We start from the raw sequence: 22,029 nt of genomic DNA, 5'->3' as shown, positions 1-22,029 counted from the left end.
AAATTGATGTGGATTTTTTGAGAGGAAATATGAATGAAAGAGCTGATAAAAAAAAGAGTCGCTTGGTTTTGGCTCAAGTCTCTGAGACTGCTGGGAGGCCAGTGACCCGGACAGTGTTTTAACCCTTTATATACAAAAAGCCACTTTATGAAAAGAGTTAAGTAAGCATGTAAGGAGAAAAGAAAGTTTTTAGACTTTTGTAATTTAAAGGAGACTTTGTTAAGAAGAACAAGACTTAAACGCAGGAAAAACCTTTTACTAGGAAAGTATTTCATTAGATATAAGATGGGGCTGGAACATATCATTTCCATTCTGCAAATAAATGTATGAATCAGTTGTTAGGGCTCCACAGATTATATATATTATATGTGACCATATTCTTACAAAGAAAAAAAAGTGTTATTCTACTAAAAAAAAAAATCCAAAACTTTCAAGGCTCCCACAGTAAAATCCTGGCTTAGATTTCCCTTGTGTGCAGTCCCCCCGGAGAAAGTCCTGAATACGGCTGCCACCTGGTGGTCAAAACGTGAAGCTCTCAAGCTCAGGTCTGAGAGGACTTGAATGTGCAGTATAAATGACTTATGAAAAATATTTCTCTAGTGACACAGTAGTGGTCAGTTATAAAGCTAATGTGCTTTCTTATTTTTTAAAAAGGTAAAAGAAACTAAAGAAAAGAAAAGCCTGCTCTAACAGCATTTGCACTCAGCTTTGCAAAGTGGCCTTCGCCCTTAATATTTGGCAGTTTTGTCCAGTGTTGACTGTGCAAATACAGTAATAAAGACCTGGAATAAAAAGTGGGCCTACTATTAATTCCAATTCTGGACCATAGCTGTTGGTGAAGGCCTGAAGAAAGCCTGATGCCTGATAGAGAGGTCACCCTCTGTTTGGTGCTCTTTATTTTGACCATGATGGGCCTCAAGGACAGCCCAGCAGCTTCTTCATAATGTTGATACTGTGCATCTTTATCTGGAGAGTAGATGAGACACCCGAGGGAGTAACGCAACTCTGTGACACTAGAATTTCAGAATGGCTTGACCATGCTTACGGTAATATCACCACACCTTGCTAGTAAAGGCTTGGACCCCCTTTGCCTTCAGAATGGTCTTAATTCTTCATGGCACAGATTCAACAAGGTGCTGGAAACATTCTTCAGATATAAATGTCCTGATCCACCAGATCTCAAAGGTGCTTTAGACTGTGGATTCCATTGGAGATATGGTGCATTATCCTGTAGGAATCAGCCCTTCTAAGACGTGTCCACTGGGTCATAAAAGGATGCACAATAGGAGGCAATCTGTTATCCATTTTTGGTGAGTCGGTGTGAGCTGTAGCTACACCTTCCTGTTCTTAGCGAAAAGGAGCAGCAGTAAGTGTGGTCTTCTGCTGCTGCTTCAAAGACGGCCGTTCACAGACGCTTTTCTGCCTCGATCATAATATTTTAAAATTATTGTCACCTCAAACACCATACCATGTCAAAAGTCACTTTAATCACCTTTCTTCCCTGTTCTGATGCTTAGTTTGAACTTCAGCAGGTGGTCTTGACCCGATGCCTACATATCTGAATGGAGATGCTGCCAAACAAGTGGGTAATTAGATATGCACGTTATCGAGCAGTTAATAACCATGCATTTAATAGTGGCCAGTATATGCATATTTTACACAACCCATCCATGTCTCCAGGACAATTACTTCTGCATGAGGCAAATCACATCTTGTAATTTCATAACACATCTAAGATACGACTCCGTGAAATATTAACTGAGAAGGCTAGCTGAAAACGTCAGCCAGTGGATATAAATGGCAATAAAATGCTTAATAACTTTTAAATCTAATTTTAAGCTTGAAAGACAGATGGAAAAACTGAGTTCAACAGCTGTATTTATGAGAGCAGAGAACAACCAGCAACAGTGAAAACATACATTTTTCACAATGTCGGAAAAAAAATCTGCAAAAATCAGTCACATCAAGTATTTCAGAATATGTAACTTAAAAAAAGGATTGTGGAAAATGTAGTTTTAAACATACCTGCATGCAGTACAGTATTACACTAGGCTGACACAAGATAGTTTACTGTCTTTGTATGCTACGTGACTTATTTGTGGATTTACAAAATCATACAGCTGATGTAAAGATTAAAAAAAAGAAAGAAAACTATCCTCAGGTTTACTTCATAAGTAAGAGAACTTTGGCAAATTTATAGCTGACAAAAAAGAAAGAAAGAAAAGAAATATTTGCCAAGTTAATCTGTACTGATTTTCAACTACCATGGAAAATGAACAATTACATTTACCCTGGTCCAATTTAAACCACAACAAGACATTTTATTGAAACAAGCCAGGACAACAAAAACAAGAGCTGTGAAATGACTGAGCAGTGGTCCTTTAACTCTTTAAGTGCGACTTCACAAAACACATAGGGGAATGTATGTAAGTGGGGAAGCAGACAACATTTTCCCTGCTTTCTACCCACAGGTTGGACTCTTAACGTCAGCTGTGATGAAATGTGTGCGTTCTTGCAGTCTTCAGGTCATCACGTGATGGACTCCATCCTTTTGCTTGAGTGACAGATGAGTTGTAGCCCATCACTAAGAACACCAGCAGCCTGGTTTTCAAAGCAGGGCCAAATTGAGGCCATCCCGAGCTTAGACATTACTTTAGACAAATTATTTATGAGCGGTGTATGTAGACTTTACTTTGAATAATTAAGTCATGCCTGCTTCAACCTTTGGAGCTCTCATTTGGTCCTGCTGTGGAAAAGTGGCAATATTTAATAGTCCATCATCTCCTCTCCTCTTAATTTCTTTTCTTGGGACTCTGTCCAAGCTTTGTTGATTGTTCTCTTCATCTCGTCGTCTCCCTCTGCATAAATCTTTTTCAACACATTCATCAGGCCCTCGCCGGGGTCAGCATTATCGTCAAGGCTGGGTTTTCTGTAGAAAGGCGGCAGGAAAATACTTTAATGGTGCAAATAATTCTTTGGATTGCTCTCATGTAGTATGTGTGCACCCAATCACTGCACTGCAATCACAGTGGCTTGAGACACAGCACTGTTGCTGCACTTTATTTCACAAACTAAAATCAATAAGCACATTTCTAACTCACTCTTTCTCTTTAGACTGCTTTTCCACCGCCGTTAGACAGTCCCACTTCTTTGTTGACTGCTTCTTGCACATGACCAAGACCATGTCTGTTTTTATCTGTTGCAGAGAGCAAAAGACAGTTTCAGAGTGTGGACAACAGACTGGCAGCTCAAATCAAAGACGAAAAGTGACAGGAACACTGACACTGCATTTAACAAGGTTTACGTATAATCACAATAGCCACCTTAATAAGTTAATGCAGTATATTTAAACTCATTGCTACAAGCTTAAAAATAGGGTGTCTGCTGCCCCCTAGTGGCCACACATAATTTTGTTTTAACTTTAAATGTTTTACTTTATTTGGCTTTTCATTGATGCTTACTTTTCTCTGACAAACAGGTCAATCACTAAGAATCACTACTCCAGTTTTTCTCTGCAAAATGACTAATATTTCCTGAAATCTTAAAATAAATACAAATAAATGCATCTATTTAAAATGATGCACAAGGTACCTTTTCACCTGCTTTCTTAGCTATATTGATGCGTACATGATTTTATTTTTTTTCCCCATTACTCTTCATCAAGCAGCAAGCTTACATTACAACCATCTAACATTTTTCTCTGGTTTAAAAGAGATTTAGTGTGATGGCTGCAGGAGGTAACATGGCTTAGAACTGTTGCAGAATATGCAAAGGCAATCTTAAAAAATAAAAACTTTGATTTGTCCTGCCACAGAGCTTTTGAGTAGCACGGAGTGGCTGCCTGTCAAGCATTACCCTCTTGACAGACAGCAGAGGAAACCTGCATTATGCACAGCTTCATGCAAACTGATGTTTTAGCTGTGAGAGAAGGAGAGAGAGAAGAAGTATATACTGCAAGTATTTGGTCGATTACTGGCCTGCAATATCAGAGACCTACACAGTTTTGTGAAATATGGGGATAGTCTGCTGAGAGAGATTGCAACACTGCTTCCTAAAGCACACCCACTCATCTAAGATGACAAAGACTTTTGACCCAAAGCCAGCAACCGATTTCTGAAATACAAACATCTCATGGTCGCTGGGCTGAGGAGAAGAAGCTGAGTAAGCAGCAGATGATTTGTTTACCTTTTTGTAGCTGTCCTGTTCATTGATTGGATACAACAAGTTCAGAACTGTCATTTCGTGGTTTTTGCCATCTAGATCCTTCACCAGCACAGAAAATGACCTGCAACACAGACAAGGGGCAAATTCACGTGCACTGATAAGGGAACAGGAATGTATAAACAAACTGAACACTATGCTGATTATCAACTCACCGTTCTGTAAATTTGACCTCCACATTTTCTGCTGATATTTTGTGCACATCTTTCAATGCCAGATAAATTTTGACAAACTTATCTGACTGGTCCCATGCTGCAGAAAAGATGATACACATGTGAACAATTTTGAAATACTGTTTTTTCCCCTCCCCAGCTCTTGAACGCATCTTAACCGCTTGGTTTTCTCAGTAATGTTTGATAGTGCTACTCGATATCTGCCCCATACCATAGCTGGTAATCTTGACAGTGTATGCTGCCTTAGTGGCTGCAGATGGGTCTGCCTCCTTCCTAGCCTGTTGTTCTTTTTGTTGTCGTTTAGCTGCGAGCTCCTTCTCCACCTTTTTCTGCTCCTGTTTAAGTAGATCCTGAACTCTTTTCCTCTCTGCCTTCTCCAAGAGGGACCCCAGCTCCTGCAAGTCTTCCTCCAACTGTTTAATCTGTATGAGGGGAACAATACAATCACTGAGACATGCACATCCACTAATAGAGCAGTGCTGTCGGTTTGAATCCATCTACCAAACATTTGTTTAATTAAAAAAACAAAAACAAAACTATATAAGTAAATAAATGTGCAAAAACTAACATTTCATTTCTAAATAAAAATTTCTATTGTAACTTAATAAATAGTAAGAACAAAGTGCCTTCTACAATAATTATATAGTCACTAACCCATTTCCCACAATCAACTCTCGAAGTCATATTACTTTATTTAAATGTAGTCTAACCTAACTCACAACACACGTTGGAACTATGCATTTGTCTGCGATTTATCTGGCATCCAAACAGCTTAGAAGCCTGTACATATTACAGTTATTCATGTCTTGAGAGATCCTTTACAGATGTATTGTAATATGTATGTATAATTCAAATGTAAAAGTGCTTAATGATACTGTACATGAGTGGGTCTAGTAACATCTCCAGACAGCTAACAGAGACACCGAGTAACTACCGTACTGATTTGTTTAGCAGCGCAGTAGTTGTTTTACACTGAATGATGTTGCTAGAATGTTCTGGTAGTCCACTAAAAGCTAACAGCTAAGTTGGGCCGCGAGCTACTGGCACCCACCGCCACGCACGACTACCGACTGTAATCGTATTTGCCAGACAGGCGTTTTGTTTTAGTTTACAACTGTAACGTTACCCTGGAGAAAAAAATAATAAATTTTTTTTATCAGGCATCACGCAGCTGCTCGCAACGGGTTGATAGGACTGACGTTAGCAAGCATTGCACTAATTTCACTGTATCTATGTAAATCCAGCTACCGCAGCTAAACCTTAAAAGATGCAGTTTTGCTGAACACTAAACTGAATGAAACGATTCTGCTCACCTGTTCGGTTAAATCCATTCAGGCTTATCAGTATCAGCTACACTATGAAATGCCGTTGCGGTTCTTCTTCACTGCTCTCAGACTACTTTCCAGCGGCGCTTCTTTCCAAAGCTCTTCCGTCTTCTTCATTTGGCAATTTGCAAGGCCGATTACAGGTGTGCTACCGCCACCTACTGTACTGAAGTTTAATCATTGCTAAACAGCAAAGTGTCCTTGTATGTAGAGCATGACATGAATTAAATGAACCGTTTTAAGGTAATTTCAACTTTTTTACTGAACCTTTTAATGTAAAATCAAATGAATGTTACAGTTTGCTGGCTTTCAACAAACTTGCACCACTTTAAGAGACACATTCTATTTAATTGCATTATATATACGCACATTGGCCACTCGATCCTTTATCTGCTCATTAATGCAAATAACTAATCATGGCAACAACTCAGTGCATTTAGACAAGCAGATGTGGTGAAGATCAAACTGAGCACAAAAACAGGGAAGAAAGTTGATTTAAGTGACTTTTGTCTGAGTCTACTGGGACTGCTCTGAGCTGATAGGAAGGCAACATTAACTCAAATAGTCACTCATTACAATCATGGTAGAAAAAGCAGAAGCAGCATCTCTGAATGGATAACATAGAGGAAAATTTGTGTTTTGAATGATATAACCTCTATTAAAAACATGAACATAAGTGCACTCACACACACACACAGGTGTACAAGCAGGTACTCACAGACACACACCATCTTGGTTGGCTGCTGCCTCTAAACGTATCATGAATTATTAGTACTGTATGCTGCTTAGCAACATTCACTATTATTTACTGTTACTGATGCTTATGTTGGTTGTTGCTGTGGTTTCCCTACTGTGTTGTCTTCTTTTTCTCTCAGCAGGTGATCACGCAGATTTTCATCATCTTTTCTCTCTCTATCCCTCTTCTCTATTTATCTTTCCCTCTCCTTCTGTTAATTCTCTTCCCAACCTCTCTTTCTTTCTCTTTCCCATCCCCTGGTCCTGTCTGTTCTGATTATAATAACTCAAAATGAAAAATTAATTAATAACAACAACAAGAACAATAATAATAATAATTATGAAGGTTGAATAAAATATGACAATCAAGTGGACCAGTATAGCAAAAGCCGTAATGGTCTACTTGGGAAAATAAATCTGGTGGGCATTTTTCTTGGCCTTCAGAAAATAATTCTGCTACAGTGCCGGAGAGGACACAAAAAAATTAAATAAAATAAATCTCAGAAAACCAGTTTCTTTTCATACTCCACTGATTTTTTTCCACAACACATCAAAACAACAGCAGCAGAAAGACATTGAGTGCCACTCGTCACCTAAGAACAGGAAACTGAGGCCACAATTCACACAGGCTCACCAAAATTGGAAGAAGATTGGAAGGAAGATTGTTGCCTGGTCTGATTAATCTCATTTCTGTTGGAACATTTTATGGTAAGACCAGAATGTGGTGCTAACCAGATGAAAGCAAGGATCCATCCTGCTTTGAAGCAAACGTTCCACACGTTTGGTATTTGTTACATCTTAGATACTTTTCAACTACATAAAAGACCAGTTATATATTACATACAGAATAAATGAAAAGAAAGTAAGTGAAAGGAAAATGTGGGCTTTCTTGCCTATGAATTACATCTCATTTTAGGGCAGCCATTACCTTAAAAAATAACTTACTTCTTTTCCTGTGACAGTAGAAGGTGCTAAACTTTTATAAAACTTTTATATTACACATAACATTTTATAATAAACCAAGACACTCACAAAACTGTAATGTACAACAATATTCATTTATTTATCAGTACTCATATCAACTTTCTCATTTTTTATATTAAGAAGGCTAATAAGGAAGCAACAGCACCTTACTGACCAAGGAAAACATAATTTACACAAGTAATCAAATGTAGCTGTCTATTGATAACCACTGAAAAATCTTGTTTTTCAAAATGTCCAGTGAGACCTCATCACCACCTTGCTCTCAGAATCCCAGACATCTGATTGTGGTCAGCTAGATGACGAAAGACAATACGGCTAAGACGCCACCTCCGCTTCACTCCTCGTGGTCGGGAAGTCATCACACACCTGTTACGTATCCTCACAGGGCAGCTGTCTCTGGGTAGTGCTGAAATCTCTTTGTCTGCTATCTCCTGCAAAAAAAATGAATAAATAAGTAAACAGACATTAGTACTTCACTCTGTACTAATGTCTTTTCAAGGATTCATTCTGTAACAGTTCAATCATTACCATTGCTGAGTTATTTATTAATACACATATGACTTAGACGTCCTTCTTCAGTGTATACCTGAAGCTCTTTGGGTAGGATGGTGTTCTTCCTCAGTGCGTTAATTCGTAACCTCTCATCAGCATAGTCAAAGGCCATCTGCCTCCTCTTGACATCCCTCAGCATCCTCCAGTCAACATAGTAACTTCTCACCTGCTCCACCGCCCCCCAGCAGCTCCTCAATGCCTGCAAACAGTGCTCCTTCAGTTAGTGAACAAGTATTTAGTCTGCCTCTGTACTCAATTACACACACTGTAGCTCTAACTGTCTGAACCACCTTTAGGCCCTAACAATTTTCAGACAAGCCAGAGCAGTCTAAATCAAAAGCTGATTATTTCGGCTCATCTGCACTGCCGTGTGCCATTTGGACAAGCTTTCACTTGAAAATACAGCATCTGACCTGATGTTAGCAGTTTCAGTTCTATGACAGAAATCAAGTTTGCCCGAATTAGAGCATCAGGTGCCCAAGACAACAGACACACAGATGTGAGCCAAAAAATAAATGAAACCTCCTTCGTACGCTTCCGAAATAACAGAGGGGGAGAGACCCTGGTGATTCGGACATAAAACTATTACATGCAACTTCTGATGATCCATTGAAAACTTGCCTTCCTATGACGCTTGCATATTCCACACAGATCGTGTTAACAAAAGGCTCACTTTGCAGGTTCAAGTAAAACTAAACAGGGAATAATTTTATCCATATAACGAGCGCTCAGCTGTAAAAGAAATCGGTTGCTCTTGAGGGATAACGGGCCACAATTAATGCTAACAAAGTCATCATTTTATTCAGCTTAAATATCTTGCTTTCAAGATCATTAGAAGCCATAGCCATAGCAGTAAAAAGAAGTTAATCACTCAACCTTTCTTGCTAGAACAAGCACGGGAACTGAGCATATACTACCTGTCCTCTTATAATTTTCATGTATTATAAGAGGACATGTATCATGTCCTGTTAAACCCTTCAAAGAACCATACTGAGCCAGGTTTGACACATAGCAGGCTTAGTAGCCGCGAAGCTAACGTCAGAACGCTAGTTACATCAATAAAACAGCCAATGTTACATTTATCGACCGAAAGTCAGAGATAATAGATTGAGTCTGAATGAAAACACAACCTCAGCTAATACATGCAAGATTACCGTAAATGCTTTACCTGTTTTGGGACGCAGACGGTGGAATAAAGGGCATTTAACCCCAAACATGTTAGTCTGTTAACCGCCATATTGGATTTGACTTGCGCGAAACCACCGGAGGTTGAAAGAAAAAACATTCAACTTTACCGCCACCTATCGACCTGGAGTGTGACCAGATAAAATGAGACGTACAGTGTCTAAAAAAATGTCAAATTTATGAGCGAAAACGCGACACATTTACAAGTAAAGCGTGACAAATTTATGAGAAAAAACTCGTAAGAGGGAAAAATAGGAAAATTGTGTCTTTTTTTTTCAATCAAAGACAGACTTCGCCTCACTTTTCTATCTTAAACTGCAAGGAAGTTCACATATACTACAAGCTGATTTCTGTTTAAATCGCTATGTGAGTGTTCAGCGATTGTGAGCATTGAAACATGTATTTTGTTTTTCATGATTTATCTTTGTAGACAGCTTCTACAGACACCTCCCAACCAGTCCCGTTGATAATGGGATTTCAACATTTCTTATGAGTTATTGATCCCAAACATTCTCTTCAACCTAACCATGAACACTTAAGTGATATTGCTCCCTTTCTTTAAAAAAAAAGAAAAGAAAAATTGTTTGCAAGCTTTTCTCGCATTATTCTTACATTTTTTTGTCTCAAAAATATATTTTTTCTCACTTTTACTCTGTCCACAGTGTAAATCACAGTATAATAAACAAATATTATTCAAATAACTGATGCTCAAGGCAGTTTATTTTGTAAGGTTGAGACCTTACAGCAGGGGTGTCCAACTCCAGTCCTCGAGAGCTACGGCCCTGCAGCTTTTAAACACATCCTTCTTCCTGAATCAAATAAATAGCTTATTATCAGGCCTGAAAACTTGATGGCATGCTGAAGAGGTAATCCAACCATTTGATCCAGCTGTGTTGGAGTAGGGATGCATCTAAAAGCTGCAGGACAGTAGCTCTCGAGGACTGGAGTTGGACATCCCTGCCCTACAGTAACAGAGAGAAAACCCCAACAATTAAGTAACACCCTATGAGTAAGGGCTTGGTGGCAGTAGGGAGGGGAAAAAAACCCTTTTAACTGGAAGAAACCGTGGCACAACCAGGCTCAGGAAGGGGCAGACATCTGCTGTGACCGGCTGGGGGAGGAAGATAGGACAAATGACACTCTGGAGAAGTGAGCCAGAGATGAATGATAACCATTAATTAAATGCAGATTTGTGTATAAACACATATAGAGTGAAAAGAGGTGAGTGAAGAAGAAACACTAAGTGCTAATTATGGTGAAGTTAATATTAGATTTTTGCAGCAGCATTACATTTGTTATTACATTTACTTCATCAGTGCTGAACCTGCTGTGATTAGTTTTGCTTTGAGTCTCAAGTAACTGATAATCCCCTTTGAGAACATGCTGTAACAATCTGAATTTACTTGAATTTTTAGTCACGTGTAGTACCATTTGACCACCAGTAGGTGGAAATGTAGTCCTTTCATGATAAGGTCATACTCTCTCTCTCACCACCCACCATGACCAGGGCCCCTGTTCCAGCTGAATCTAAACCTTGTGTCTTAAATCTTCTGAAGCACAGAGTCATCTCTGCTTCCCCAGCACTTCTAACAATGAAACCCTTGTGTTTTAAGGAAGCACATATATTAAACAGTGTGCTCTTCTTCTTTCAACATATGTCTCAGCAGGGTGCTGTCTTTAATAGATAAAAAAAAGCATATAAGCAGAATGGGTTACTTTCTTAAACAGTTCCTCAGTACTCTGCAGCCTGGAGGAGATGCGTTTTTGGATAAATATTAACACATGACAAACTCCAGGCAGTGCTTCCTCTATAAAAAGCATTGTTATGAACCAAGCTGGAAAATTGGTATAGGGATCTAAGCACTGACTTAAATAATAAATGACTCAAAAAGTAAGCACATTACTGCTTACAGATAATGGTATTTGTAAACCTGTCACAGCACCAAGCGTATTAATGTACCAAGAAATTACCTTAACTTTTTTTGTAATGGATGTCAAAATATTCGGCTGTCTTTCATTTTCTGGGTTAGCGGGAACAACTCTTTATGAATCACTGTAATTGCAAAATTATATGGTTTGTCAACCAGGAGAAATGTTTTTGAAATTTGCGAAAACACAGCTTTTTCATTTGACAGCACCAGTTTATCATACTTAAACTGCTTTTTGGCTCCGAGTTAGTTTTGGCCCGTAGTTCAAAACTTCCCGACACGGCTGTTCCAAGATCATCATGACGAAGGCAGAATTTTTCTGTCAGTGATTTCTTTTACTTTCCTGAGCAGAGTTGAAAAGGTGACCCATTGCAATTAGGAATAAACGTTTGTGATGGAGAGAGGAAGTTAAAAATATTCCTTAATCAGTCCTTAAACAATTTGACAAGATAAGAGTAAGGTACTCTTTTAATGATAAAGGGTCATCATTCAAATATAGCACAGGTAATATAAAGTAGTTATAGTTTAGAGAGCTTATGGGGGGCAATGCTGGTCAGTCTCATTCAAAGCAATCGACCTAACATATGAAAACAACGAGAACAGGTGGTGTTACAGATTAACGCATGCAAATCGAACTTTAATTTAAGCTGGCAACATCCTTTGTCATCATTATTTCTCAAGCAGCGAATCTATTCTAAATGACTTGGGACGAACAGCTCTGCAGCTGCACTGACAGAGTAAAGAGTGGGAGGTACTGTGTCGCTGTATAACAGCAGTGTGATAGGGGTCACCGGTGACAAATGTCCAACGTGCCAGCAGATAATTTAAATTAGATCAATGATATAGTGTTTCTTGCCCGCTGGCTTTAGGGAAGTGATGCAATTTCAAGGTGTCTTGCGCTGGTGTCACCCTGGTGCACCAGTGCGCTTTACAGAAGATCCGCAGATCTAAGGTCAGATCACAGCTAAGACTGGGGTAATTTGGACACAAAATCAGGCGATATGAAACTGAGATGTAACTGAGAGAAGTTGCAATTGCTCACCGAGGTGGCCTAATGAGTAAAAATAATGGTGCAGCGGTGAACTCAGTCAACACCCATGACGTGATGTAACCAAGCAGCAGCTCGGATCACGGGTTACACCAGAGGGTTACACAAAAGGCTAAACCACCATCAAAGGGTCTCTATGTACTCAAGATGATGTGGGTGTTGGGCTTGGTTCTGAACTACTCCAAGCAAAACAACATCTTTAAAGTAGCGACGTACTTGCAACAGCTACAGTGGGGCAAAAAAGTATTTAGTCAGCCACCGATTGTGCAAGTTCCCCCACCTAAAATGATGACAGAGGTCAGTAATTTGCACCAGAGGTACACTTCAACTGTGAGAGACAGAATGTGAAAAAAAAATCCATGAATCCACATGGTAGGATTTGTAAAGAATTTATTCGTAAATCAGGGTGGAAAATAAGTATTTGGTCAATAACAAAAATACAACTCAATACTTTGTAACATAACCTTTGTTGGCAATAACAGAGGTCAAACGTTTACTATAGGTCTTTACCAGGTTTGCACACACAGTAGGTGGTTTTTTGGCCCATTCCTCCATGCAGATCTTCTCGAGAGCAGTGATGTTTTGGGGCTGTCGCCGAGCAACACGGACTTTCAACTCCCGCCACAGATTTTCTATGGGGTTGAGGTCTGGAGACTGGCTAGGCCACTCCAGGACTTTCAAATGCTTCTTACGGAGCCACTCCTTTGTTGCCCGGGCGGTGTGTTTTGGATCATTGTCATGTTTGAAGACCCAGCCTCGTTTCATCTTCAAAGTTCTCACTGATGGAAGGAGGTTTTGGCTCAAAATCTCACGATACATGGCCCCATTCATTCTGTCCTTAACACGGATCAGTCGTCCTGTCCCCTTGGCAGAAAAACAGCCCCATAGCATGATGTTTCCACCCCCATGCTTTACAGTAGGTATGGTGTTCTTGGGATGCAACTCAGTATTCTTCTTCCTCCAAACACGACGAGTTGAGTTTATACCAAAAAGTTCTACTTTGGTTTCATCTGACCACATGACATTGTCCCAATCCTCTGCTGTATCATCCATGTGCTCTCTGGCAAACTTCAGACGGGCCTGGACATGCACTGGCTTCAGCAGCGGAACACGTCTGGCACTGCGGGATTTGATTCCCTGCCGTTGTAGTGTGTTACTGATGGTGACCTTTGTTACTTTGGTCCCAGCTCTCTGCAGGTCATTCACCAGGTCCCCCCGTGTGGTTCTGGGATCTTTGCTCACCGTTCTCATGATCATTTTGACCCCACGGGATGAGATCTTGCGTGGAGCCCCAGATCGAGGGAGATTATCAGTGGTCTTGTATGTCTTCCATTTTCTGATGATTGCTCCCACAGTTGATTTTTTCACACCAAGCTGCTTGCCTATTGTAGATTCACTCTTCCCAGTCTGGTGCAGGTCTACAATACTTTTCCTGGTGTCCTTCGAAAGCTCTTTGGTCCTGGCCATGGCGGAGTTTGGAGTCTGACTGTTTGAGGCTGTGGACAGGTGTCTTTTATACAGATGATGAGTTCAAACAGGTGCCATTCATACAGGTAACGAGTGGGGGACAGAAAAGCTTCTTACAGAAGACGTTACAGGTCTGTGAGAGCCAGAGATTTTCCTTGTTTGAGGTGACCAAATACTTATTTTCCACCCTGATTTACGAATAAATTCTTTACAAATCCTACCATGTGAATTCATGGATTTTTTTTTCACATTCTGTCTCTCACAGTTGAAGTGTACCTCTGGTGCAAATTACTGACCTCTGTCATCATTTTAAGTGGGGGAACTTCCACAATCGGTGGCTGACTAAATACTTTTTTGCCCCACTGTATAATTAATTGCATGCTTTAGCACTACATCTAAAGTCTTTATAAAGTCCTTAAGTTCCAGGGAGACACATTCAAGCCATAGGAAAAGTCTACTAATACATACCAGACAGCCACGAGCAACCAGCTAACCTTCCTGGTATTCATCAAAGATACCTTCTCCTCTAGTGGTTTATGCATTCTTTCATCTAACCCTAAACAAGATGATTAAAACAAACAAGGATCTCTTGGCTGATCAAACATGAGGCTCATTCACTACGTACCACATGCAGATGAAAATGTGACAGGAGTAGTACGTCTGTATATTTTCTGTGTGCGTGTGTTTTTTTACGGTGTGTTTGATTCAGACATAACACGGTTTTCAGGGGATGGTGGAAGTGGCATGTTTGCTGCCAGCATCTCTAAGCTTTCCTACCCAAATATCTGATGTAAAATAGATGCAGAGAAAAACACTCTGGATCCACATCAGATTCCTGGGTAGAAACGACTGTGTCCGCACGTCTGATCAGAATGATATTTCCAAAGCTTGTAGGCAATAAACAAAGTGTCATTTTTCTTCTTACTGGATTGGTTTTCCCACATTTGACCTGTGTCAACATGTCTTGTGAACATTATTCATACACAGCCCGTATAAATAAACTGCACTGCAGCCCTTTGGCAGCTCAAATATTAGACACTAGTTTGAATGCAGTCATATCCAGCAATGCCTTATCATAGCTATTCCTATATCATATATTATTTTTATGTGACCGTGATATGAAATCAAAGATGAATTGCGTCCCTCATCTGCTTAAAGATGTGGCCAATTGGAAACATAGTCAGTCAGTCATACTTTTATTCATAATTTAGCTCATTTCAGGTATGTCATGTAAACTGAAAACTGAAATTAATAAACAAATAACTATATTTTATTCTTGGAAAAAAAAATATACACTTAACAGACTGCTTTAGTTCTATTTTATCTATAAAGCTCCACATCACAACAACAGTCGTCTCAAGGCTCCAGCCTGATAGGAAGGCAGCAGTAAGGTAGCAGTTAAATAACCAAGGTATGTAAAAGAACATCTCTGAAGGCACAATAGGTCAAAGCATGAAGCAGATGGGCTACAGCAGCAGAAAACTACACAGGGTACCAATCCTATCATCTAAGAAAGGAAATTTGTCCACAGTTTTCAGCTGGTTTGATGAATCTTGATTTCTGCTTCCACATTTGATATTGTCTAAACAATATCAAAGTATGAATCCGTCCTGGTTTGTATCAACAGTGTATTGGTCGCTTTATGGAGTGGGGGATATTTTGTGGAACATTTTGGGTACCTCAGAATCAACTAAGCAGCACCACAGCCTACCTGAGTGTGGTCTCTGACCATTTATCACCAAAGTGTCCCGTGGCTGCTTCCAGCAGGATAACATGCAAATTCACAAAGCTCAGACTTGTTTCGAAACATGACAGTGAGTTCAATCAAATGATCTACACAGTCACCAGTAGATCCAGTAGAACAGTTCTCTGGGTCAGAGGTGGTTGCCAGACTGTTTCAGTCAGCAGTACCTTTAATAAATACTTATCATAGCCAAATTATACAGAAGAGCATCTCTGAATGCATTATAGATGGAACCTTAAAGCAGATGGGCTACAGCCGCAGAAGACTGCAGCAGAAGAGCATGAGACTCAGCTGGTTATCATATAACTTAATGCCACGGCTGAGTATTATTGCTGACTATGGCCATGCATTCATGACAACAGTGTAGTCGTCTTATATTTTCAGCAGGATAATGCGGCCTTTCACAAACTTTAATAGCATGCTGGTATCTTTAAATGGCCTTCACATTCATCAGATCTCAATGCAAAAGAATATTTTTGGGATGTGCTAGAACAGGATATTCACATCATGTGCAGCTGAAAAATCAAAAATCTCTGGCAATATATATATGCTATTATATATATATGTGTGTGTGTGTTGCAAAATAATGCAACTCACTCAATTTCAAGTTGTAGACAATTTTCTCTGTGTTTTCATTTCTTCTAAATGAAAGTAATCTACATAGTCTACTTTCGTGTGCCTCTTTATAGCTTCTCTAAACACACCATAGTCATTTAACGTCAAGAAAGAATTCTGTGTTGAAAGACCAGCCATTGCACATATGGTACATTCTGTGATACTGTAAACTGATTTCAGTTCATTTTAGAAATTACACCATTTCTATGAAATAACAATCAAATGCATGTAGTACTGTAAATGGAGCACGAAGGAAAAACTGTAACAGTGAGACATTTGCTGTGTTTCTCTGGCAGAGTTAAATAAATAACTCTTTCGCCTACAGATGTTATAAACTTTACAATCTCAGCCACAGTTTTCAAGTTTTCAACCGCTCCTTTATTCGGAACCGGATGTCTTGGGCATTCCTCCCCCCCCCAAATGAAAAGAACCAAGCATATGCTACTGCATTTAAAGGCACTTTAATAAATCTTTGACAAAGCAAACCTTTCAGGCTGGATTTTTGATCACGGAAACTCATGCAGAAGTCTACAGTATATTTAAGCAATGTGAACACTTGCCTTAAGATGTGAGAGAATCTGCAAAATTAGGGGAGAAAATGATCCTTGAAGCCTTCTAAAATTTCACAAATAAACACATTATTGAGATAAACACTGATAAGGTTTTGTTCCACAGTGACTGCATTTTAATCAAAAAAAGATTCTTACGTCTACGAACTGATTTTCAGAATTCCACATTTCTGTAAAAGAAACAAAAACAACAACAACAACAAAAACAATCAAGCAACATAGACACTGTTCGTGTTACTGCATCAGGATAGGTGTTAAAATATCTTCTCTTTAGTGGCATTTCAGCATGGAAACTCTGTTGCTTCTCAGTAATCAGTGTGCATTTGAACCAGATACAGCTCATTTAGCAAGAGGCCATAACCTGACTGACTTGGAGGTCCCTGCTTTGCATTGCTCAGGAATGTCCAGCATTCCCCCAGGAGGGACAGACCATTCAGCTTGCAGGCAAGTATGCTATGTATAGGTTAGTCCAGATGCCAGACAGACATTTAAGGTTAATAAAGTACATAACAATGATTTGCAGTTAAATGGAATTGAGCCTTTAATAAAGGGGAGTGAAAAAAAGATTTTGGTTTTATTTTAATAAAAAATGTATGAAAGTTTATAGTAAAGTTAGTACACATACATACCTAACATATTAATACCAGTATGTGGCACTTTTAATCAGTGTTAGGCCAAAGATTTATTTTTAAATTCAGGGTATAGCAGATGCATAAATAATATGATTGAAATGAAGATGATAATTTACTGAAACTTGATTTATCTGTGTGTACTTACATCACAACTCTCTTCCAGTCTGGATAGTGTTAGCATGAGTGTTATGCAACTTTATCATTATTTTGTCCTGGCTGATGAGTCACCAACTTAATATTGTCAATCACAACACCATAAGAAGGGGAAAAGTTAGTATTTTGAGTCCCATCTGCAGATATGCTACATTTAGTAATACTCAACCTAGGGGAGTCTTTTTTCTAAAGTCACAATTCACCTCTCCAAGCAGTGCTGGTTGTTGTGGGATTAAAAGGTCTGTTGCGTAAACTTATAAAGTCTGAATTTATTTCCAATACTCCTCTTTCCTGTGATTTGGAGATTTGATATTTAGTTCATTGGGAAGATGGAAAAAAAGAAGAACTTTGGATTTGAATGGACTCGTTGCTTTGGTAGAGAAGGGAAGAGAAGGGTAAAAACACATCTGTGATTATACTCACAGGGCCATCAGCCACCCTATAGGAGGTATAGTGCACAAGCTTTGACCGCACATCCTTCTTGTACCGAGACTGCTGGTGACGAATTACAAGGCTGAAATAATTTCCTATGTGTCAGTGTTAGAAGAAGTCTTCTTTCGTGTGACCTCGCTTTTTCTGTGTTTGCAGTTGAACCATATTGATATAGCCAAAGAATAAGGGGTCTCTAATTCTTCTGCAAGAATGAAGGTAGTGTGTTATTTGCCCCTGTTAAAAAGTGCCTCTCTTTCCAAGTAGAAAGCCTTGAAGTCTTGGCCCTGCTTAACTCATACTTACTGTCTTTTAAAATGCATTATCTTAGCAAAGAGAAGATAAAGCCATATATATATATATATATATATATATATATATATATATATATATATATATATATATATATATATATATATATATATATATATATATATATATATGAAATTGGTGACAATTTGTCACACATTCCATAAAGACATTACGGTAAGTCTGGTAATTTCCCTGGTTGGATACATTTTATAGAGGAAGCCACAAAATAGTACTCCATGACTATTTATGCTGTAAAAAGAGAATTAACCTCCAGTTTTTACAAGAAGTGATGTAAGTTTTCCTGCTCCAGCTTGTCCCACTTTTAATTCTCACCTTTTCTCTCTTCTCCTGAGGCCAGCTCACTGCTGTCGCGTCTTTAAGATCAGAAAGCATAAGGAGTGCTAAGTTATGTCAGCTGGGTGAATGGAGGTCAGGTCTCCCCACGGCGACACATGCACAGGAGGACCAGACCCTGATGACTGGTATCCACATTAGCCCAGGAAGCTCTGTAACAGCTGCTGACACCAACTCATCTGTCACGCTGCTGCTCGACTTCCCCTGTCTGATCCAATTAACTCGTTTTCAAATACGCTTCACTGACTCCCTCTATATGAATTAGGACTCATTAATTATCATTCTGATGGCAGCTTCATCTTATTTTATGAATCAAAGCGCATGTAAGTGCCAAGTAATTTTTACCGTAGTGTTTTTTTCTTTGTGTAAAATTTAGAGTGACAAATGTATTCATATTTTTGTTAATGGTTTTAGAAATGGTTTTGTGAGGCAAAGCATATGTGTCACAAGACTTCTGACAGATCACAGGTCTGATGCCAGATCACAGCCGTAGCAACATGTTGTCAGATCATTTTCAGCACTTTGCAATACACTATCTAACAAAACAGAAGCCAAAATAAAAAAAGAAATATGTTGATTGCTCACCAGAAGTCGAATAGCTTCAGCCGCTAATCACGATGTAGACAAACAGTTACTCCACATATGTTGTATTTACCACTTTCTGTGGTTGGAAAAGAACTAAAGCTTTACTGTGGTGTGTGTTAAAGATCACTGGAGATAACAGTTTGAATGTGTGTTACGCTGGTGTATGAGTGTCCGCAAGTGTTCGTACCATATATCCCAAATGTGGAAGGAATTAAAGATGTCTAACCGCACAACATGGGCTCTTAAGGAAACACATTCAGCAAAACTTTCATATGGCTTTAATCTGTTTTCCCTGAAATGACTTCAGCTTTATCTACATGTATGGTAGTTTTCTCATCTAATCTGCTTTCCACCAAAGTCACACACCAAGACCTTTGACAACTGTAAACATGTAGAAAATGACTCTGAAGCTAGTGTTGGCTACAATTCCCCTGATACGATCTTGTCATTTCTATGTAAACAAGGAGCAAACGTTTTGCCTGTTTTTTGGCATTTTTCTTTTTTTAGTAGAAATGGAAAAATCTGCTTTTTAACCACAATGATGGAAAATTGTCAGCTCTGAGTTGGCTGTTTTTATCTACCATAATTACCCTCAGACAAGCCAGGCATTCAGTAGGTCTTTAAACACATTTCATGTGTTAGATATCTGAGGGTGCTATTTGGACCTATCTGTCAGTCCTCATTTCACAACAGGCCTTCATAGTGTAGCTCCCCCTCAGCTCAAATCAGTGCTCTCAATCAACAGCTTCCATGAGGAGACACGCATTCAGGGTTTCTGTTAGCGTGTGCATGACTAAATGTGCCATATGATTCAAAGGGTAGAGTTAATGTGCTTTTTGTATATTTATATGGAGCAATGAGGGTTCAGGTCTTCATTACTAAAATGGTTGTTTAAGAACAGAATTACAAGCTGTCGTTATAAATGTCTGATGCTTATCAAACGTATTTACACTAATGTGGTTGCAAGCCTCAGACAATTTTAAGTTCTCAAGTTCTGATAAACTTCTAAAGGCTAAATGTTTTCATGATGGGTGCTAAACCTTCTCAGTAGATTCTAATGAAACCTTTTAAAGTTTAGTAATGTTGAGTAAACAGTTTGATGTTCTTGCTGAAAGTTAAAAGAAGGGATGACTAACAATGCTATTCTGAGCTAACCTGTTAGCTTAGCATAGCATAAAAAACAAGAAACTGAGTTTTTCTGTAGAGTTCTTGCAGTTTCCATTATTTAGTTTAATATCTATTTGATTGACTTAATTAGATAGAGCTTCAGAGGTGCTGGTATGTGCGTTTTGATACCTTTAGGCAGACCCAAAAACACCCATCAGAGTTTATGCTAAGCTATTTCTGTGTCGCAGATCTTATACTTTTGTATATAAACTTGCATTTTCTTTTAGCTTCCTGGCAGGTATTCTATACATAGCCAACGTTTCTGTACTAACCTATGTATAGAATACCTGCCAGGAAGTTAAAAGAAAATGCAAGTTTATATACAAAAGTATAAGATCTGCGACACAGAAATAGCTTAGTTCAGCTTGAGCATTATTCAAGCTAACTGAATGAAGAGTGAGGTGGACAGTCTTTGAAAGGTGTACCAGGTGAGCATTTTTATGTACTTTGTTAGCCCTTTTTGTGTCTACACTTAGCCAACGTTTCTGTACTAACCTAAGTGTAGACACAAAAAGGGTTAACAAAGTACATAAAAATGCTCACCTGGTACACCTTTCAAAGACTGTCCACCTCACTCTTCATTCAGTTAGCTTGAATAATGCTCAAACTGAACTAAGGTCTTTCTGTGTCTCAGATCTCATACTTTTGTACAAAAACATACCTTTCTGAATCTATAGTAAGTATTGCTACATGCAATGTACCACAAGCAATACAAGTGGTCTGCAGTCATAATGTTGTATGATGACTATCCTTAATAGTCACCACCTTACTGGAAAGGAGACAATGAGCCAATTTTCAGCGAGCAGGAGGAAGATATATGGTCAGCAAATGCATCCATTTATATGTGTTAAATTGTCATTGTCACTGTATAATATTTTAATATTACAACATATTTATTGAATATAATATAAAATGAAGCAAACTTCATAAAGAGTTGAACTATACTTTTGGTCAACCAAAGATGTCACAGCCACCAATATTAGGAGAGCAGTTGTTTTCTAATTTATTATATCAAATTTATAACTGCAAACTCATTTTCTAGTAAGTGCGCAGATTTGCAAATATGGAATTAAAAAAAAAAAAAAAACTAAAATTTTTATATAGCTTTGGATTAAATGATGTCGTATGTATTAATAAATAATGTTGTCATAAGCTCAGTTAATGTCATCTTTGGCATGTTTTATGTATCAGGGTACTTGCAAGAGAGTATTGGAGCAGCTTAAAAAATATTTTGCAAGATTTTTCTTCCAAGAATTACATGATTATGCTGACAGCTGCTATTTATCTTGGCTGTAAGTGAAAACAGTGAAAAAAGGTAGCCATCAAATTGAATCCAAAATCTGTTTAAGGGAATATGGCAGGACGGAAGATCCTGACATCAACACTTTATGATTTCTAGACACAGAATATTACCTAAATCTGTCTTAACCTTAACCCTTGTATGGTGTTCGGGTCTGTGAGACCCGTGTTCAGTTTTTTTCAAAAGAAAAATTAAACAATTAATTATTTTTTCACGTGTAAATGTGTTGTGTCTTTCCACTCACTCCACTTGATTATAACTGATTTATTTATAACATTTTATATAAAAGAAAAACGAGAAGCACATTAATTCATAAATGTGATCTACCAAAGGTAAAGGGAAAAAATTAACCATGTTTGCTGTTCATATGTCTTGTAATTGGGATGAAGTAAACATCTGTTGAGTAATTTAACATAAAATTGTTTGATAGTGTTAATTTGGAAAGCCAAAACTCTAGCGGGTCCACCAGACCCATGAACACTGGCTGAGTAACAAAAATACGAACACCACACAAGGGTTAAGTGAAACCCTGATTCAAGGCTTGCGGGTAA

At 38.6% G+C, this 22,029-nt stretch overlaps 2 protein-coding genes across 2 annotated transcripts; both read right to left on the bottom strand.

Moving 5' to 3' along the window:
* Window positions 1-2,239: 2,239 nt before the first annotated feature.
* Window positions 2,240-5,802, bottom strand: cacybp (calcyclin binding protein). Its single transcript, XM_085377890.1, has 6 exons — window positions 5,708-5,802; window positions 4,606-4,816; window positions 4,377-4,473; window positions 4,186-4,285; window positions 3,102-3,196; window positions 2,240-2,929 (listed from the first exon to the last, which is right to left on the bottom strand). Exons 1-6 carry the CDS (start codon window positions 5,723-5,725, stop codon window positions 2,767-2,769), a joined length of 684 nt encoding a protein of 227 aa, XP_085234016.1. The 5' UTR covers window positions 5,726-5,802; the 3' UTR covers window positions 2,240-2,766.
* A 1,725-nt stretch (window positions 5,803-7,527) lies between these two features.
* mrps14 (mitochondrial ribosomal protein S14) lies at window positions 7,528-9,275 on the bottom strand. The gene is made up of 3 exons (XM_085378449.1): window positions 9,159-9,275; window positions 8,025-8,189; window positions 7,528-7,869 (listed from the first exon to the last, which is right to left on the bottom strand). Exons 1-3 carry the CDS (start codon window positions 9,273-9,275, stop codon window positions 7,687-7,689), a joined length of 465 nt encoding a protein of 154 aa, XP_085234575.1. The 3' UTR covers window positions 7,528-7,686.
* Window positions 9,276-22,029: the final 12,754 nt, after the last annotated feature.

Source organism: Diplotaxodon limnothrissa, linkage group LG18 (genome assembly GCF_057381915.1).
Source record: "Diplotaxodon limnothrissa isolate DT_005_m linkage group LG18, D_limnothrissa_male_GT1.1, whole genome shotgun sequence".
Taxonomy (NCBI): domain Eukaryota; kingdom Metazoa; phylum Chordata; class Actinopteri; order Cichliformes; family Cichlidae; genus Diplotaxodon; species Diplotaxodon limnothrissa.
Note: the sequence above shows the minus strand (reverse complement) of the source record. Positions and strands in the feature narration are given on the sequence as shown.

Bases quoted from the DNA above. Each gene is read 5' to 3' on its own strand.
- mrps14 (XM_085378449.1), bottom strand. From the start codon at position 9,275: ATGTTTTTTCTTTCAACCTCCGGTGGTTTCGCGCAAGTCAAATCCAAT. The intron at 8,190-9,158 runs GTAAAGCATTTA...CACTGTTTGCAG, and splicing joins CCGTCTGCGTCCCAAAACAG to GCATTGAGGAGCTGCTGGGG. The intron at 7,870-8,024 runs GTATACACTGAA...TTTTTTTTGCAG, and splicing joins TCCTACCCAAAGAGCTTCAG to GAGATAGCAGACAAAGAGAT.
- cacybp (XM_085377890.1), bottom strand. The intron at 4,286-4,376 runs GTGAGTTGATAA...TCTGTGTTGCAG, and splicing joins GAGGTCAAATTTACAGAACG to GTCATTTTCTGTGCTGGTGA. The intron at 3,197-4,185 runs GTAAACAAATCA...TCTCTGCAACAG, and splicing joins AACAGGACAGCTACAAAAAG to ATAAAAACAGACATGGTCTT.